General features: G+C 39.0%; 1 protein-coding gene across 1 annotated transcript; it reads right to left on the bottom strand.

The window, feature by feature from the left end:
- Position 1: 1 nt before the first annotated feature.
- vir (VIR_N domain-containing protein) lies at positions 2 to 17842 on the bottom strand. Its single transcript, XM_090107647.1, has 9 exons — positions 17599 to 17842; positions 17162 to 17453; positions 11724 to 16447; positions 11253 to 11507; positions 10160 to 10313; positions 2794 to 2953; positions 2135 to 2203; positions 1634 to 1707; positions 2 to 92 (listed from the first exon to the last, which is right to left on the bottom strand). Exons 1-9 carry the CDS (start codon positions 17656 to 17658, stop codon positions 28 to 30), a joined length of 5853 nt encoding a protein of 1950 aa, XP_089963773.1. The 5' UTR covers positions 17659 to 17842; the 3' UTR covers positions 2 to 27.
- Between the last annotated feature and the right edge of the window lie 470 nt (positions 17843 to 18312).

The raw sequence follows: 18312 nt of genomic DNA, 5'->3' as shown, positions 1-18312 counted from the left end.
ATTCATGAAATGCAATATATTTGATAACTATCGCATAAAGGATCGATGTCTGGGCCCACGCTGCATCCTTGCGCCACCCCAACCCATTCCACCTGAAAAAAAATATGTAATATTATTTTCAATATACATTTAAGTTTTCGTATTTATTATAATTAGTATATATAAAAACAGTTCATAATCAGGGGATGGATTTTGTCTGATAAAAATAAATTGGTACAAATTATACATAGTTACTATTTACGTGAATCTTCATTAGAGCGAGCGCCCACGAGCAACTTAGTTGCCCGGCAACTATTTTGTCTCTGTCGCTGTCTCCTCGCAAAGTTTTGAACGATGCGCTCACGAAAGCGACAGCAACGCAACTTTTTCTTTAAAATTTTCTTCATTTATCAACATGGTTTTCGAAGAGACGGTTGTGGTCTGTGCTCTTGTCCCGCATAGTTCCCATTCCCGTGAGATTTCCGGGATAAAACTTATCCTATGTGTTAATCCAAGTTACTCTCTATATGTGTGCTAAATTTCATTGTAATCGGTTCAGTAGTTTATGCGTGAAAACTGAAAACCATACATACCTACAAACCTTTCCTCTTTATAATATTAGTATAGATATGTAATCGTAATTGTAAACATTTTAAGTTTGAAAAATCAGATGTTTTGCGCGAAGTGACAGTAGTACCCACCTCAACGCTTCGCTTATGAGGCGTGCAAAAGTAAATTAGTTTTTATATAATACTTTTTAGTGTATTTTTCAACACGAATCAAACGAGCCCAAACTCGATAAAGTTGAGTCAATATATTACTAAGTTCCTATGACCACCTTCCGACTCCATCATCAAATCAGCTCTATGTCATAATAATGTTTCATCGTTATCCAATTTACATGCGTATACAAAATTTCAGCTCAATCGGTTACCTGGAAATGAATCAAAGTTACTTGCTACATTTCAATTAAGTCATCGAGACCAGACAAAAATGCTCATAAAATAAAAACTACTGGGCTTATCCGAATAAAATTTATGGGACCAATTCCACACCATTCCGCATCAAAAAAAAAAAAGAATCACGCAAACCGGTTCAGAAACCTCGGAGTAATCGGTGTCCATACATAAAAAAATATACCGGCCGAATTGATAACCTCCTCCTTTTTTTTAAGTCGGTTAAAACTACTGTGTACGAGAATAAATACGTTGACATAAATAGGTATTATCGCTACGCCGGTTACGCGGCAACTGGCCGGCGGCCGTCGCCTGGCAACATTTTTGTCGCCGTGCGCGCACTTGCATTGAAACCAATAGATAGGGCGACAGTTGCGTCGCGGGCTTGTCTCCGAACCCGCGGACAAAAAAGTCTCCCGGGAGTTGCGTCGCTACGTACGCGCACTTTCATACTAGCCCATGGCTGGAGAGACAAAATAGTTGCGGAGACAAAATTGTTGCGGAGACAAAGTTGCTCGTGGGCGCTCGCTCTTGACGCGTTGAGGGTAAAATTTCAAGGTCACAGCAATACCGTCACGTCATGGAGTAAGGAGACGAGTTTTGGTATCTTTGAATGTTGCCAAAGAAGTTTCACTTCTGACACGTGTGCATGTAACATACGCTCTTTTTTATGATATTTGCATAAATATAATACGAACCCATCATATAAGGCGAGGTGGGAGGAAAGTGCCCCACGTGCTGTGCCCCCATTTCCCACGCACCACGACCGCGACTGGAAACAAATATATTATTTCTATGATAAAAATACTATTATAGTGTCACCAAAAATACTGTATGTTAGTGTGTTGTGCGTACTGCAATAAGTTACGAAAAAGGAGACTAATTGATCCGACCAATCAGCGTGCGTGCTTATATGTGTATGCGAGTGTGTGTGTCCTTATAGTATACATATGTACATATTCTTGCGTAAGTATATCTTTTATGCATGTTTTGTGTGAATTGCGTGTAGGTGCGTGTGTTTGTGTGAATTGCGTGCAGGTGCGTGTGTTTGTGTGAATTGCGTGCAGGTGCGTGTGTTTGTGTGAATTGCGTGCAGGTGCGTGTGTTTGTGCGAATTGCGTGCGGGTGCGTGTGTGTGTGTTTGTGTTTGATATTGTGTTATTGTATTTGTTTACGAATGAGTTAGGTAATATACTTACAGCTGTCGATAGTGCGGATGTGGGCCGGCGAAACGACCGCGCTCTGAAGCCGCGCCACGACGACCACCTCTGGAATGAAACAATAATACAATCGTTACTTTATACTCAGAAAACTAATCATTAAATTGGCTACGATATTCAAGGAAATTACGTTTGTTATTTTATCTTTGATGTTTTAAAATAGTTTATTATTGTATTTGTGTTCCCGTAGTAAATGAGAACATCATTTTAATACACAAACGATAAAGGATGTAATTTTTTTTAAAAAAGAACCTGAATAATTAAATTGTTTCTTTTGCTTCGTAGAAAAATCCTGTATTAGGTGTACATCAACCAATTTCGTGTTGGGTTGCTACAATACGTTACACTCATTGAGGTATTATTACTAGAGAGGGCACCACGAACAAAATCTGTGCGCGGCGGCGCGGGGCGGCTAGTGAGTCATACACTTTGTAGATATTCTGCCTATTATTACTTATAAATTAAAACCAATCAATGTAACAAAAAAAAATGAGTTTGAGACGATTGACTCTAACTCGTGTTAAAAATAGTGTAGTACCGATGTCCTCTCTAGTACGTAGTACATGTAACTCAATGGTTACACTAAAGAAGAGCGGCTGAGGGGAAGTAGGGGGGACTGGGGGACAGTGGACACGCACCTTGGGCCCTTGGGCGCGTACACGTGGTGCAGCGCGGTGAAGTCGTCCACGTGCAGCGAGGGCGGGCGCGAGGTGTTGGGGGGCCGCGAGCGGAACGCGTCCGCGCCCGCGCCCGCCGCGCCTGCAGTGCCCACCTCGCCGCGCACACGACTCAAGGCCACTGGGAATAAAATAGAGTTCATAAAAAAAAAGACGGGTTGCACTCCGGGAGTGCCGGCAGAAGTGAAAACTTGGTTAAAGCTGTTCGGAATCGGCCCGTTCGTCCCTCGATCGTCGAGGCGCACAGATTCTAGGCGTCGCCGTATGCTGGACGTTCCATGTACCCGGCCTGAGCGGTTCGATTCCACATTCTTTATCCGAACCGCGAGGGACTGGAACGTGCTTCCTGAATCTGTGTTCCCCGACGAGTACGATATGGGGGTCTTCAAGCGTAGAGTGAACGGGTACCTTCTAGGGAAGCGCGTTCCATCTTAGACCACATCTCAGCTTAACATCAGGCGAGATTGTGGTCGAGCGCTTCCCTATTCCCAATAAAAAAAAAATCCGCGCCTCTAAAGGAGATATACCAGTTAATACAATGTAAAGTGTACAAAGTTTGAATTAAATCTATCCATTTAAATTGGGTCAAAGTCGAGCCTGAGTTGGTAACATACAAGCATAAAAATATATGGATAAAGGTAATGAAATGTGTGTTAAAATAGGCAAGGAATGGTGTGTTAAAATAGGCAAGACAAAGTTGAAGTTCTTTAAATTGTCTAATTTGCCATTTACTTCTGCAGGATTTGTAGCTTTGTATATATTTTGAGACGAGTCATTTGTTATGTGTGACGTATTATGTTGTGTTGTGTGACGTGTGATGTATTATCTTATGCGTCATGTGACGGGTGATGTATTATGTTGTGTTGTGTGACGTGTGATGTATTATCTTATGCTTCATGTGACGGGTGATGTATTATGTTGTGTTGTGTGACGTGTGATGTATTATGTTATGCGTCATGTGACGTGTGATGTATTATCTTATGCGTCATTTGACGTGTGATGTATTATGTTGTGTTGTGTGACGTGTGATGTATTATATTATGCGTTAAGCCGGGTATCCACTTAGGTTCGCCGTGGATTGCGAACACTGTGTGCTCCGCGAACGTGAACGTGTACAGTGTACAAACTTAGGCTGCAACATCAGTGCTCCTGTCGGAGCGCTAAATTCCGCGCTCCGGTCCCCAGTAGACACACGACAGACGGTCGGTGCAAACATGCCGCCTCCAGAATTAGTAGGAAGTGCAGCTTATATTTTGATACATTATATTGTGATGGAATACAAACAACCTCCTCGATTTTGGCAAGCTAATATGAATAAGGGAAGAAGAAATAATGAAATAATGCATATATTCATTATTTCATCGGACCACTCCATGTTCGCGAACTTAACAAACACACGCTCGCGTCCACGAACAAACTGCGTTCCCCTTTGTACGGTTTACGTATTACCTCGATAGTGGACTGTATATAGGTCGCGCTAAACGCTGCTAATAATGCTATGATATTATGGGACAACTGGGAACACTTTAATTACTGCTAATAATTATATATAATTTACGCGGATTCGAGCGGATAGATTAGCACTCGGGCGCTGGTATGAAAGAACTGCGCTTTCCGGCCGGCTCGGCCGTCGCACGATAATAATGCTGATGCAGCTTGACCTGATTTACGTTATTGCTCAATTATTGTTATGTGTAATGTAGCTATAGATAATAATTAATAAGTAATAAATGTTTAAAATAAAATATTTGTTCGCTGCTCGAACATGCTCCCGAGGCCCACAGAAGATATATAGAAAATTTTTATAAGAGTCTTGAAATGTTTATAATGCTTAAAGATTAAAGTTCCACCACTGAGTCACTTATTATAGCAGAGCGTTTGTTAGCTATTGGAGACGTCGACCTATCGCTCCTTTTAAATCGCGCACTTGCCCATCGTCTGAGTCTGTTTTGTTCACATGATGCTACTTCACTTATACACTCTCCCCGCTCGGGTAAGGGAGACGCACGAACACTAGTAACACTTTTTTGATGCACGCACACACTAGAATCGACACACTCTTGGGGTATTGTCCGAGACTGAATAGTTTGTTGCGCTGCTGGGACGCTCTGCTGTTGGGCTGCTGGGACGCTCTGCTGTTGAGTCACTCGACTCCTTCGCCACCACACGAAGAAAAAGATGCTTGCTAATATTGTTAATGCTAGTGTTCCATATGACACTGCGTATTGGTGTAGGTCGTGTTGTGAAATACCTAAGGTATCCGTTTCATCGACAGCGTTTTTCATGATTTTTATTTTCTCCCCAAGAGATTTTAATGATGTATTGATTTCTTCGTTGTCGGAGTAGTTTGTGATAGGTAGAGTGGAGCTAATCATAGATCAAGAGCCCACGACGGCCAGACATTCCTTTCTTTAATAAAGTTGAAAGTTTCTCTGTATATGTCTCCGATAAAGATAAGAACGACTAGCGATTATCAAGTCTGGGTTGTGGTTACTTTGGCAGGAAACAGGTAGGAAGGGTGTATAAAATTGTACCTAACTTTCATTATAGTTTAAAAGCTAAATTTTATATATGTTACTTGGGGACCTATAAAAAGATGTTACCTTAAGAGCCAGACAGTTTTCATGGTTCTTACACCTAGCCAGACACATTTAAAAAATAACTAACATATCATCAAATTCACATAACTACCTAAAAGCGTAACAAATATGAAATAACCCACTAAAGCATTAGTTAACTATAATTATTAAAAAAATAATAGTATAATATATAAGTAATAATGTTATTACTTATCTTTTACGGGGACTTATGTTGATGGAATTTCACATATCTCGATGACACAATAAAAAAGTCATCGGGTAAGAACCATCGATGTAAGAACCATGAAAACTGTCTGGCTCTTAAGGTAACATCTTTTTATAGGTCTCCAAGTAACTATATTAAAAGTTAGGTACAATTTTATACACCCTTACTACCTGTTTCCTGCTAAAGTAACCACAACCCAGACTTGATAATCGCTAGTCGTTCTTATCTTTATCGGAGACATATACACAGAAACTTTCAACTTTATTAAAGAAAGGAATGTCTGGCCGTCGTGGGCTCTGGATCTATCAGATTGTGAATGGGATTTAATTTGGTTTCTAGTATGTCTGGTTTCAGATATAGCTTGTTTTCAAGTTGCTTAAATGAGTACAGTGTGATATCTTGTCCCTTTATTATGCATTGTTTACTAAGTGATATAAGCCCGGCCTTGCTGACTTGGCGCGACTGTATATCATCGTCACATATAATGCGTATGTGTTAAGTATCGCATTGAAAATATAAATATGACGTAGTCAAATCATGTAATTGTATCCAAGAACTTTTACAGCTGTTTATATTGTATTTACATTTATTATTTTTTATTTCGCAAAAACGTTCATTGTTGCTAAAGCTTATTATGGGACCGTGCAATTGGCAAAAAAAAATCATTCTGGTTTTGGCATGTTTGTAGTTCGGCTAATGTTAATGTAATGTAGGCATCTCTCTTTATGTTTATAGAAATATATTGGTTTAATGCTTATCATATTGCTATTAACTTGCTTGGGTATGGGTATCAATCTGTATAGTTGGAAATTGTCCCGGCTAATCAACGGTATTATTGTTTCAAATATGAACACTGAGCCGACCGCATTGAAAAGATCACGCCGGGTTCTTGACCGCGCGTCGAAATGCTGATTCAGTAACAGCTGGTTGTAGTATTGCAGTTCATTGTAATCGTGACGTATTTGTAACAAGATAGTCTGGCAGTGATTCGATTCATTCATATTAGTGAAGGTTTTTTCTAAGTAATCCGATAAAAGATCTGCCGCTTTGTTCCCTTGCCAATATGGAGACATGTCAAAATATGCGATTAGCTTCCATTTGTCCCTAGCTAGTTGCATTTCGCCCATCGAGTCAAAGTATATGGATAGATTGCTTTCAAGCTGTTTCAGCTTATATTCCGCTGTAGAGTACGATAAAATGCTCATAAAAAATATTAATGATAATACGACGCTAACAAGTTTTGAAGGAATATAAAGATAATAAGTAATAAATGTTTAAAATAAAATATTTGTTCGCTGCTCGAACACCCTTTGAGATCGCGCAAAAAACCGCTTCCCAAGCGCTCCGCCGTGCTCCGATCGTGCTCCAGTCGCGCTTCGCGATCACGACGTATCCATTATGTTTGGTTTGCGGAGCGGGCGCGTTCGCAAACCACGGCGAACCTAAGTGGATACCCGGCTTTATGTGACGTGTGATGTATTATCTTATGCATCATGTGACGTGTGATGTATTATGTAATGCGTCATGTGACGTGTGATGTATTATGTTATGCGTCATGTGACGGGTGATGTATTATGTTACTAGATTTCCGCCCGCGGCTTCGCCCGCGTTTTCAAAGGAAATCCCGCATAGTTCCCGTTCCTGTGGGATTTCCGGGATAAAACCTATCCTATGTGTTAATCCAAGTTACCTTCTATATGTGTGCTAAATTTAATTGTAATCGGTTCAGTAGTATTTGCGTAAAAGAGTAACAAACCCACACACACATGACACACACATCCTCACAAACTTTCGCATTTATAATATTAGTAGGATTAAAACTGCTTTTTACATTATCTCTCTGATTATTTTTTTTTATTTATCTATCAAATTAAATACTTAATTAAATAAATAATAATATTACCTTCACAATCGCCTAACAACGGTTTAGACTTTAGAGCAATTACTCCAGTCAGTCAAGACAATCAATTCACAATAATTCCAAAAGTTTTCAAACTACGGTCAAGTGGATGGTACATTGGGAGTTGGGACGACAATAAATCTCATTTTGCAACCTTGTCCGCAGTCCGGAACAATGTTAAAATTGCAATTAAATTATTTTTTTTGCTGTATGATCGTGGAAAAAATTCCATATTGTGTATTAAATTTGCAACCAATCTAAGTGTAGGGAACTTATGGATTTTTGCTGACTTATAGAAATTTTTCCTGACTTATCGTAATTTTCCCGACTTATGGATTTTTCCTGTCGTATAGAAATTTCCCTGACGTATAGAAATTTTCCTGACGTATAGAAATTTTCCTGGCTTATAAACATTTTCCTGACTTATACAAATTTTCCTTATCTATACAAATTTTCCTAGCTTATAGAAATTTTTCTTTCTTATAGAAATTTTCCTTTCTTATAGAAATTTTCCTTATAGAAATTTTCCAGCTTATAGAAATTTTCCCGACTTATGGATTTTTCCTGGCGTATAGAAATTTTCCTGACTTATAGAAATTTTCCTGACGTATAGAAATTTTCCTGTCGTATAGAAATTTTCCTGACGTATAGAAATTTTCCTGACATAGAAATTTTTCCTGACTTATCGTAATTTTCCCGACTTATGGATTTTTCCTGACGTATAGAAATTTTCCTGACTTATACAAATTTTCCTTATCTCTATAATTATGCGGCAAAGGGAAATTTTCCTCACGTATAGAAATTTTCCTTGTTTATAGAAATTTTCCTGTCTTATGGAAATTTTCCAGCTTATAGAAATTTTTCCGACTTATGGATTTTTCCTGGCGTATACAAATTTTCCTCACGTATAGAAATTTTCCTGTCTTATAGAAATTTTCCGGACTTATGGAAATTTTCCTGGCGTATAGAAATTTTCCTGGCTTATAAACATTTTCCTAACTTATAGAAAAATTCCTTTTTTTTTAATTTTCCCGCTTCTAGAATTTTTCCCGACGTATGGAAATTTTCCTGACTTATCGAAATTTTCCCGACTTATGGCGTAAATTTTCCAGGCGTATAAACATTTTCCTGACTTCTAAAAATTTTCCTGGCTGATAGAAATTTTCTTCATGTATAGAAATTTTCCTTCCTTATAGAAATTTTCCATCCTATAGAAATTTTCCCGACTTATGGATTTTTCCTGGCGTATAGAAATTTTCCTGACTTACAGAAATTTTCCTGACGTATAGAAATTTTCCTTTCTAATGGAAATTTTCCAGCTTATCGAAATTTTCCCGACTTATGGAAATTTTCCTGACTTATAGTAATTTTTACTGACTTATCGTAATTTTTCTGTCAATCGAAATTTCCCTAACTATTGTTAAAATAATTTTTCTAATCTTCCTAAAATTGGAAATTTTTACGACTGATTAAAGTAAACCACCCACCTATTCCCACCCACATCCCGTACGCTATGCTCTCTATCCACAGGCCGCGCGTGCGCAGAATGGCTAAGTATCTGCATAGCTAGCGAACGTATAAACTCGCCCGGTCGTTGGGCGTGGTACCTACATATTTCGCAATATAAGGTAGCCTATGTCCTTTCTCGGGTATCAAAATATCTCCATACCAAATTTCATGCAAATTGGTTCAGTAGTTTAGGCGTGATTGAGTAACAGACAGACAGACAGAGTTACTTTCGCATTTATAATATTACTAGGTTTCCGCCCGCGGCTTCGCCCGCGCAGTCAAAAAAAAACCCGCCTAGTTCCCGCTCCCGTGGGATTTCCGGGATTGCGTCATTTTCCCGGGATAAAAAGTAGTCTATGGTCCTTTCTCGGGTATCAAAATATGTCCATACCAAATTTCATGAAAATTGGTTCAGTAGTTTAGGCGTGATTGAGTAACAGACAGACAGACAAAGTTACTTTCGCATTTATAATATTAGTATGGATTAGTATGGATGCGTTATGTGACGTGTGATGTATTATCTTATGCGTCATGTGACGGGTGATGTGTTATGTTGTGTTGGGTGACGTGTGATGTATTATGTTATGCGTCATGTGACGTGTGATGTGTTATGCGTCATGTGACGAGTGATGTATTATATTATGCGTCATGTGACATGTGATGTATTATGTTATGCGTCATGTGACGGGAGATGTATTATGTTGTGTTGTGTGACGTGTGATGTATTATGTTATGCGTCATGTGACGCTTGATGTATTATGTTATGCGTCATGTGACGTGTGATGTATTATGTCGTGTTGGGTGACGTGTGATGTATTATGTTATGCGTTATGTGACGTGTGATGTATTATGTTATGCGTCATGTGACGTGTGATGTGTTATGTTGTGTTGTGTGACGTGTGATGTATTATGTTATGCGTCATGTGACGTGTGATGTGTTATGCGTCATGTGACGTGTGATGTATTATGTTATGCGTCATGTGACGGGAGATGTATTATGTTGTGTTGTGTGACGTGTGATGTATTATTGTGTTATGCTGCGTTGTGTGATGAATGATGTGGGATGCGTGATACGTGATCTGTCTGTGTATTTTAATTATCTTGCCAACTCACCAGCAGGCCGCTTATCATCGCAAGGCAGGGCTTCGGGGCGCGTGTCGAGACAACCAGCAAGACGGCGCACGGCGGCTAGTAGGGCTTCGCCCCCACACACGCCGCCCGACACCGACAGGTGCACGTTCGCGATCTCCATTATGTCGCAGGATACCTGGATGAGCGAATTAATTTCAATTAGTTAAAAAATATATATATTTATAGACTTAAGAGATAACTTGTAGATATTTATTTATTTATTTATTTATTTATTCATACTTTATTGCTCTGACAAAGCTTAACTGGGAACTTAATCTAATTATAAATTAAAACAAATGGCGGTCTTATCGCTAAATAGCGATTTCTTCCAGACAACCAGACGTACGAAAGAAAGTTAGTTTGAGGAGAGGAATAGGGCAGAGCATAAATATAATAAGTAAGAATATATTAATATGTAACTATAAGATTATCGAGAAATACAATATATATTCACAATAGTAGGTATAGGAAGGAATAATTAAGGCCATAAAAATATGTTAATAAATATATAAAGCGATAAAGATATAATACAAAATAGATTATTAAATACGACAAGAAGAATGATAATTATCGCGTACCATTATTTTAAATTTATGTAATGACTGTGCCTTTTTTATTGGTTCTGGTAATGCGTTCCACAGTTTAATAGCCTGAACAGTGAAGGAAGTATCGTAGAAACAAGTAAAGTGTGGTGGCATTCGTAAACGATACATTTCAGTGGAGCGAACAGGTTCTCCATTGTTACCCCTGAAGACAAATTTTTCTTTTAGGTATTTCGGCATCTTTGGGTTGAACATTACCTGATAGAGGAGATGCAGCACATGAGCATTCCGGCGAAATCGGATCGGTAGCCATTTGAGTTTAGACCGGAACTCAGATACATGGTCATATTTCCGTAGACCAAATATGAATATTGTGTATAAACTTAAAGAATTTTACAAAATATTACATAATTTTGAAATAAATTACTCAAAACTTAAACAATCATACATCATCTGCTTCTTTATAGACATTTGCCATGAATTTTGATACAGATATTAGATATTAGCCTTTTTACTAAAGTTTATAGACTCACCAGCTCAGCATCATTAACATCATCGTCTCCGCTCGCAGCGGGCACATTCAGCCAGTAGCTACTCGTCAATCTTTCATCGTTCGAGTCTCCAATAGTGTACACCTGCCGGGAAGCGAACTGGGTCACCAGCGGTTCGGGCGCCGGCAGCACTGAGTCAATGCTCTCAGCTTGTATGGGCTCTTCCGATTTCAGCTTCTGCAGATTCGTGAAGAGAAAACTTGCGTTGGATACGGTTTCCTCGTCTGCGTTTCTTTCCTGGATGGTGTGAATAGATTTAGTTATGTTGGAAATAAAAATTTGAATTATAAATGGTTGTTTTATTTGAAAATATCACTTTCTCATTCATCAGGATAGAATCATCACATCCTTTTATTTAATCTTGCATTACTACAATTATGGGAGCATAAAAATAATCTTTATATTTCAAGAACATAGCGGAGTTACTTAAATGTAAAACTATAAGACTCTAACCTTAAGCACTTTCTCCAATGAGATAACAGGATGATCTTCACAATCCGCAGTATAAGCAACCATATCGGCCATTTCATTCAATGTCAGCACTCCCTTCCTCCCCAGAGGCCCCACACCCTCTTCACTCCTCAGTACTTTAATCAGATCGATATATAGATTTAAGCATTCCACTTTATCATCCCCTGTGCCTTCGACGACCCATTTCAAGAATTTCCCCAAAGACTCCCGTCGTTTCGTCACAAACTTCCTAAACTGCTGGAACCCATAGTCATGTTCTGTCATCACGTAATACGCGCGTAGCACTGACGATGCTACCGCACAAGTTCTAGTAGCAGAACCTAGACAATCTGCTGTGGCTTCCAATAAAGCCATCAATGCTTCTTTATTTGGCAAAGAATTCGCTAAAATTACGTCTGAAGCCGCATTCAGAGGTGTTAATGTAACTTCCGCGTCGCAAAGAGCGGCGAGTGCGTGCGCAGCGAATTCTTGCGCAGCTGCATGTTCGTTTGAAGCATTTGACAAACTGAAAATTCCACATAATGCTGTTTGTACTTCATTCGCTTTAGGGCCGTTGCTCATAGCGTGTATAACTGCACATTTTACAGGTGCGTGCGAAACTAAGCAAGCTAGGAAACTTAGAACTCTAGCCATGCTCGATGTAGCCGGTTCGCCATCTTTAATTTCACGCGTGACAGCTCCTACCGCTGCTTTGGCTACTGTAGCAGCCGTATTAGGCGCTAAATCCGCGATTTGTATGCAAACTCTTCGCAACATATGTACCACTGGTCGATAAGTTGACATACAAATGACTTGAATCATATCTGTTAAGTCATTCGATAGTGCGTGCAGATGTGCGGACCAAAGTCGCCTCTCGTTTGATGCATCAGCCAACTCGCGGTCAGATGGAGCAGTTTTTGTTTGAAGTGGCAGTGGTAACGGAAGTAATTCCGAGAAAATAAGTAAACCGGGAACGAATGTGTATGGTGCCGTCATAGTATACGATATAACTTCTGAGCATAATGACGTCCAAGGACCACGACGTATAGAATCACCGTCGTTGGCATCGTCTGCTATTGGCTGGGCATATGCAAGCAAAGCTCTTACTGACGCTTCAGCCGCTTTTGCCGCCGTTCTGTATCCGATACATCCAACCGGGAATGCTTTAGCGAGTCCGTATGTTTTCAACAAAATAGGTGCGGCTGTCAAATCTCTGAATCGAGGTCCTCTACACCGCACGACTCTAGCTAACATCTCATCCAGCAATCGCAAGCAGGGAACCAATATCTGAGCTAATTGCAAGCCCTTAACGGATGTGAAGAAAGATGTATGCATGCTCGGCTGGTCGAAATGTGTCGCCAATCTATCAAGGATTCCGGCCAAATGCGCAACACCATCCAATGAGAATAATTGTAGCACATTATATTTATACTTCAACTCAATATACTCTTCAGTTGGAGTTTCACAAATTATATTCCCTTTCGAGTCGTAATCAGAGATACAGAAATGGCGAAGTATCCTCAAACACGTCATAAGCTCACCGGGCAAATCGGCCGAATGTTCTAGGCTGCTCTTTAATATTTCGACGCATTCCGCCAAGTCCTCACCAGCAAGGACTGTCGGTTTTTCAACTGGTTTCAAATACGGTATCACTTCTTGTAAAACACTGGACACACTCGGCTCAAATCTGTCATGTTCTTTAGATACATTTATGAGTCTCTGGCCGTACTTCTTTAAAAACGGCACATTTGCTGAGTACCTTACAGCAGATACAATTAGTTCTATAGCGTATCCCTTGGCCGGTGATTTATGTTTTGACGGCGACTCATTTTTAGCTTTACCCTTCAAACTATGTTCAAAAATAGTCATGAGACAATCCGCATTATCCCCCATGATTATAACTTCTGGGACAGCGGTTTTTCCAACGTTCCCAAAACTAAGGCAGTACAAATTCTGGAGTCGATCGATTAATTCATTTTCATCTCCCCTACCAGCTTGCACGTCAGATATCGATTCGAGATAATACATAGCTTTCAGTCGATAGGCCAGTTCGAGACCTAAAATCTGCAGTTCAGTGTAATTACTCAAATTACTATCATGGGGGTAGTGCGTTTCTTCCGTACTTGATTGGCCATCTGGCTGAGCTAACATCTTGAAGAAAATCTCACTTGACGCCATGTTTTTATATAAATACATTAGTCCATTGTGTGAATGGACCAATTCATACAGAACGTCGTGTATACGACTAGTAATAACTAGGTTATTACACGTCGAAGGACACGTTAGTAGAAAAAGACAGGTTTCCAAAAAGCGATGAGTGTTAAAAAATTCTAGAAGTGTTTCGTTAGAGCATTCTTTATTGATTTCAAACTGAGCAGACACAGGTAAGAATCTTTTGGGCTGTGAAAGATGGAAACATTGGGATCTATACATGTATAGAATTTCTTCAAAGGAGTGCACTATGAAATCAATATCATTTTCAGATACTTCATTTTCATCGCTTTCTCCTTTATCGCCAGATTTCGAATTCAGTTTTAATATCAGTTCGTGCAATTTTCCCAACACTTCATATACATTTAATTTTTTTATCAAAGCACTCAGCGAAAATTTAGCTCTTGCGAGCGGATTGCACTCCATTATAGATATAAGTGCTTGATAACCATTCATTGGTTTTCTATTATTTTCACTTGCATTTTTGTCGAATTTAGGATAGACTGCTTCTTGCATGAAATGATCCACGGATACTTTTGACGACAAACACGCATTCAGCGCTTTCAAAATCATGAGACGTATACTGAGAGCCATGTATTCTTTTGAGTACATGTCCAACAGTAGCATTGGTATGTCAATACCTGTGTTTAAAAGTAATCTCATGACTTGGCCGTTATGTCTATGCGACATCAAAGCTTCTGCGAGACGAATCCCGCATTTCATATGCCTTATCTTGTATGTAGGCTGTTGCTGTGATAATGCTAGTTCAAAATTCAAACCAATCTTGCAAAATGTCACTAGTAAATTGTAAATATCAATGAATTCATCTGATGGTTCAGATCTACTATAAGATCGAAATACACGTAGAATTATATCTGTATTCTTACACAAATTCGTGAGAGAAACAAAAAGTTGTTCGCATAGATGTACCCAATCTTCTCTTGATGAGTTATCAATATCTTGGAATGTGCTTGAAAAGAATTTTTGTTCTCTTTTCTTTGTTGATCTGGTAATTTCCAATATCTTAAACAAATCTGCGCTAACATCACACAGTTCCTCGAAACTAGCTGACATAACCTCTTTTAACTCTGGCTTTTTCACATCAGCTAGCATATAAATTCTATTTACATGCTCATATTTATTCCATTCATCTTTGAAAGGATTATAATACTTGATAATGTCTTCTACCCCTTCATATTCATTTACATCATAATCTACTTCCATATAGGAAGGTCCTTCTAAATCATCACAAATGTCTTCATCTGATAAGATTGGCTCAAATTGCTCAGCATCCATTGATTTGTCTTCTTGAGTAGGAACCGGTGAATCAACAACTTTACTTGTAGTTGCAGTGTCAACAATTGGTACAGTAACGAGACTCGAATGTTGCGGCTCGACAAATGTATTATCGCCTTCCTGAGAAGGGCTTCTGATAGAACTCTTGTGCCTATAACTCTGATGATAAAAGTCCACGCGCGGAATTTGCTTTCCACTTCTATCAAAATCACCATCTTCTGATCTTAATGAATTGATAGGACTTGTAGCGTCACCTTCTCGAGGCGATAGTGGTCTTCTTTCTCCAGGTGGAGTTCTAGGGCGCTTCCTAGGATCATCGCGACTTGGAGATCGACTCCCATAGCTTGAACCACGCATGCGCGTGTAAGGCGAATGCCTTTTTCTATCGTAGGGGGATGGCGCTCTACGTTCATAAGAGGAGCTCCTTTTATCATATGGAGACATTCTCTTTTCATACGGTCCGGCTTTGTCATATGGTACTTTTCGTTCATAAGAAGTAGCTCGCTTATCGTAAGGCGAACGTTCATAAGAACCTCCGCGCGATCTTTCGTACGACGGACCACGACGTCTGTAGTCCTCTTTCTTGTATGAGCCTCTGTCCCAATCGCGATCAATACTACGAGATCTCGACCGACTCATACGATATTCGCCTTTGGCAATGTAGTCCCTGTCGCGACTTCTCGATCGAGATGGAAGTCTCTCCATTCTATCGATCTCACGACTGTGATCTCTATGTCTAGAGGATTCGCGACTCCTGCCCCTATCTAATGAGCGTCTTCTACTACGACCATCCCGCCTCTCTCGATCCATTTCCATAGAGCGAGGACTGTGTCTCAACCGATCTGGGTCTCTTTCGCAGCTCAGATCGCGCCGCTCTTTTTCCCACTCATTTTCTTCCAAATGGTGATAAGTTCTAGGATCTTTTCTTGTCTCATTATCATAGTATTCATTTCTATAAATTGGATTGTCATAATTTTCTGGATATGTCGGTTGTTCGTATGGCTCTGGGTTGGCTGTAGCAACATTGCCGGTGTATGACGGGATCGGATTGGATGCATCTTGATTCCAGTCAGATGATTGCGGAACATTTGGTGGAAGTGCTGCTACTTCTCGAGTAATTGGCCGCTGTACGCTTGGTGGAGCATTTACAGTAGCTGGAGTTTCAGGCAAAATTTGTGTTAAACTGCCGTACACTGCTAATGTTATGGTGGTGTAGCAACCTGAAAATTATATTTTAAATTTAATTTAAATGTAAAACTAGCTATAACTGCAATTACTACTATTCATGCTCTTCCGTATTTGAATTTATTCATATCAAATAAATATAAAATCAAATCCTTCCAATTTATAATTAATAATCGCAGATAGAATATTGCTGTAAGGCTTAACTACCTGACTCATAAATAATAATAGCTTTATATCAGTAAGATTTTTTTCACCATTTTAAACATAGTATTCCGTGAGCTACGCACAATTTTTCGATAGTTTGAAATGTAGCAAATCCTACTTAAAGCAGCCGTACAAACTATGCATGTTTAAGAGGAATAAGAACTATGCAGTTTTTTCTTTGAAAATATCGGTGAAGCCACAGCTAGAAATCTAGTTAGATATAATCTAACAATGTTGACAATCTGTTCATTGAGTTTTGGAATTCTATGAAAATATTGTTTTAATTCCGACTGCTTAGATACTTCCATTTGACTTCATATCTGAATTATAATATTAAACATAAGCTTTCTTTTTTCACACAATGAAGGATGGTTTGTACTGTTATTGTAGCTATTAAATCTTATATTTTAAGCAATGGGTCCGGAATTTGTAGAACTACAAGGTTCTTAAATTGCTTCAGTGCAATGTGAAAAAAACAAACTATTGCAAATTCAGTTCAAATATTATTCTTAATGATGACATGATGATAAAAATATAAATCTTACCTCTCAAAACCAATCCATCTGTGGGTATTCTTGGTTGTTCAGCATCTGAACTGCACTCCATATGTATCTGTCCATTCTGGCAGTAATCTAAACTTCCAAGAGCTTCGAATGTACATGCTCCCGGCTTACTTAAGTCATTAACAAAGAAGTCAATATGAAACTTGGTTGGATTTGTAGCACCAAGGCGAACACCACCAGGGAAATCACCTTCTACACGAGCTCCGAGCGGTATTATCCTTATTTCTGTCACAAACACCGATTTGGGAAACTGGACGAGGTCTAAGTTCAAATCCTGGAATCAATTTCACTAAAACTGTTATCTAGCAAGTAGTTTATGTCGAAAAGTAAGGTTATTTAACAAACATTATAAAAAATGTAACAAAGAAGTAAGTTTTGTGAGTAAAAAGTATTTAGTACAAATAGAAAACTGTATTTACCTCACTAGCATCATGAGAAAATGTATCGAAGAATAAAAGATCGGCCTTCTCGGTGGCCATATTGGTTTTGTTGTAAGACGCCGATCGCCAATATAACACAATCTTAACTTGCTAAATACATTTTTATAATATTTAAATATCACTACTATTTTGTTTTTATTAACAACTGAGTTAAAATTCGTATTAGGTAATTACAAAGTGATAAACGCATCAATTAATGACAATTTCTCACTGACATTTGTGATTTGTCATTTGACTTTTGAGTGGTAAGTAATGTCAAATCTGAAATCAATGTCAATGTCAATTTATCTGAAACAAAAATTACGCTTCGTTTATGCTAGCTCTTCACTCTCGTCGAGGCTAGGCGAGGGAACGCGAGCACGAGAGTGTAGTCGGAGCCCTCGCGTCACATCGCCGTGCCTCGTCTCGCCTCGTCTGGTCTCCGCCTGGAGTCGGTTTTTTGGGCGCGAGTCAAAGGACGCGAGGCGCGAGAGCAGACGAGGCGAGATGCGGCGTCCACATTCTCGCGTTCAGTCAATCAGTATGCCACAAGACTTTTCGTTATCAATCAATATTTCGTTATCCACCATCGCCTTCTTCTCCAATGCTAACTAACTTTATAAAGTGTGATATACTTTAAAAAAATACTTTTATTGTAGTGATTAATTTTAATAAATTTTAATATAATTGTAATTGAATAAAATTTGCAATTTT

The sequence above is a fragment of the Colias eurytheme genome, chromosome 12 (genome assembly GCF_061535395.1).
Source record: "Colias eurytheme isolate Ceu_HAF_F1 chromosome 12, ilColEury1 Martin Lab GWU primary, whole genome shotgun sequence".
Taxonomy (NCBI): Eukaryota; Metazoa; Arthropoda; class Insecta; order Lepidoptera; family Pieridae; genus Colias; species Colias eurytheme.
The sequence above is the reverse complement of the archived record's forward strand: the minus strand, read 5'-3'. Positions and strand labels throughout refer to the sequence as shown.

Excerpts from the sequence above, each read along its gene's own strand:
- vir (XM_090107647.1), bottom strand. The coding sequence starts at position 17,658 with ATGGCCACCGAGAAGGCCGATCTTTTATTCTTCGATACATTTTCTCAT. Across the intron at positions 17,454-17,598 it reads TTTCTCATGATGCTAGTGAG|GATTTGAACTTAGACCTCGT; the intron begins GTAAATACAGTT and ends AATTGATTCCAG. Across the intron at positions 2,954-10,159 it reads CGATGATAAGCGGCCTGCTG|TGGCCTTGAGTCGTGTGCGC; the intron begins GTGAGTTGGCAA and ends TTTTATTCCCAG.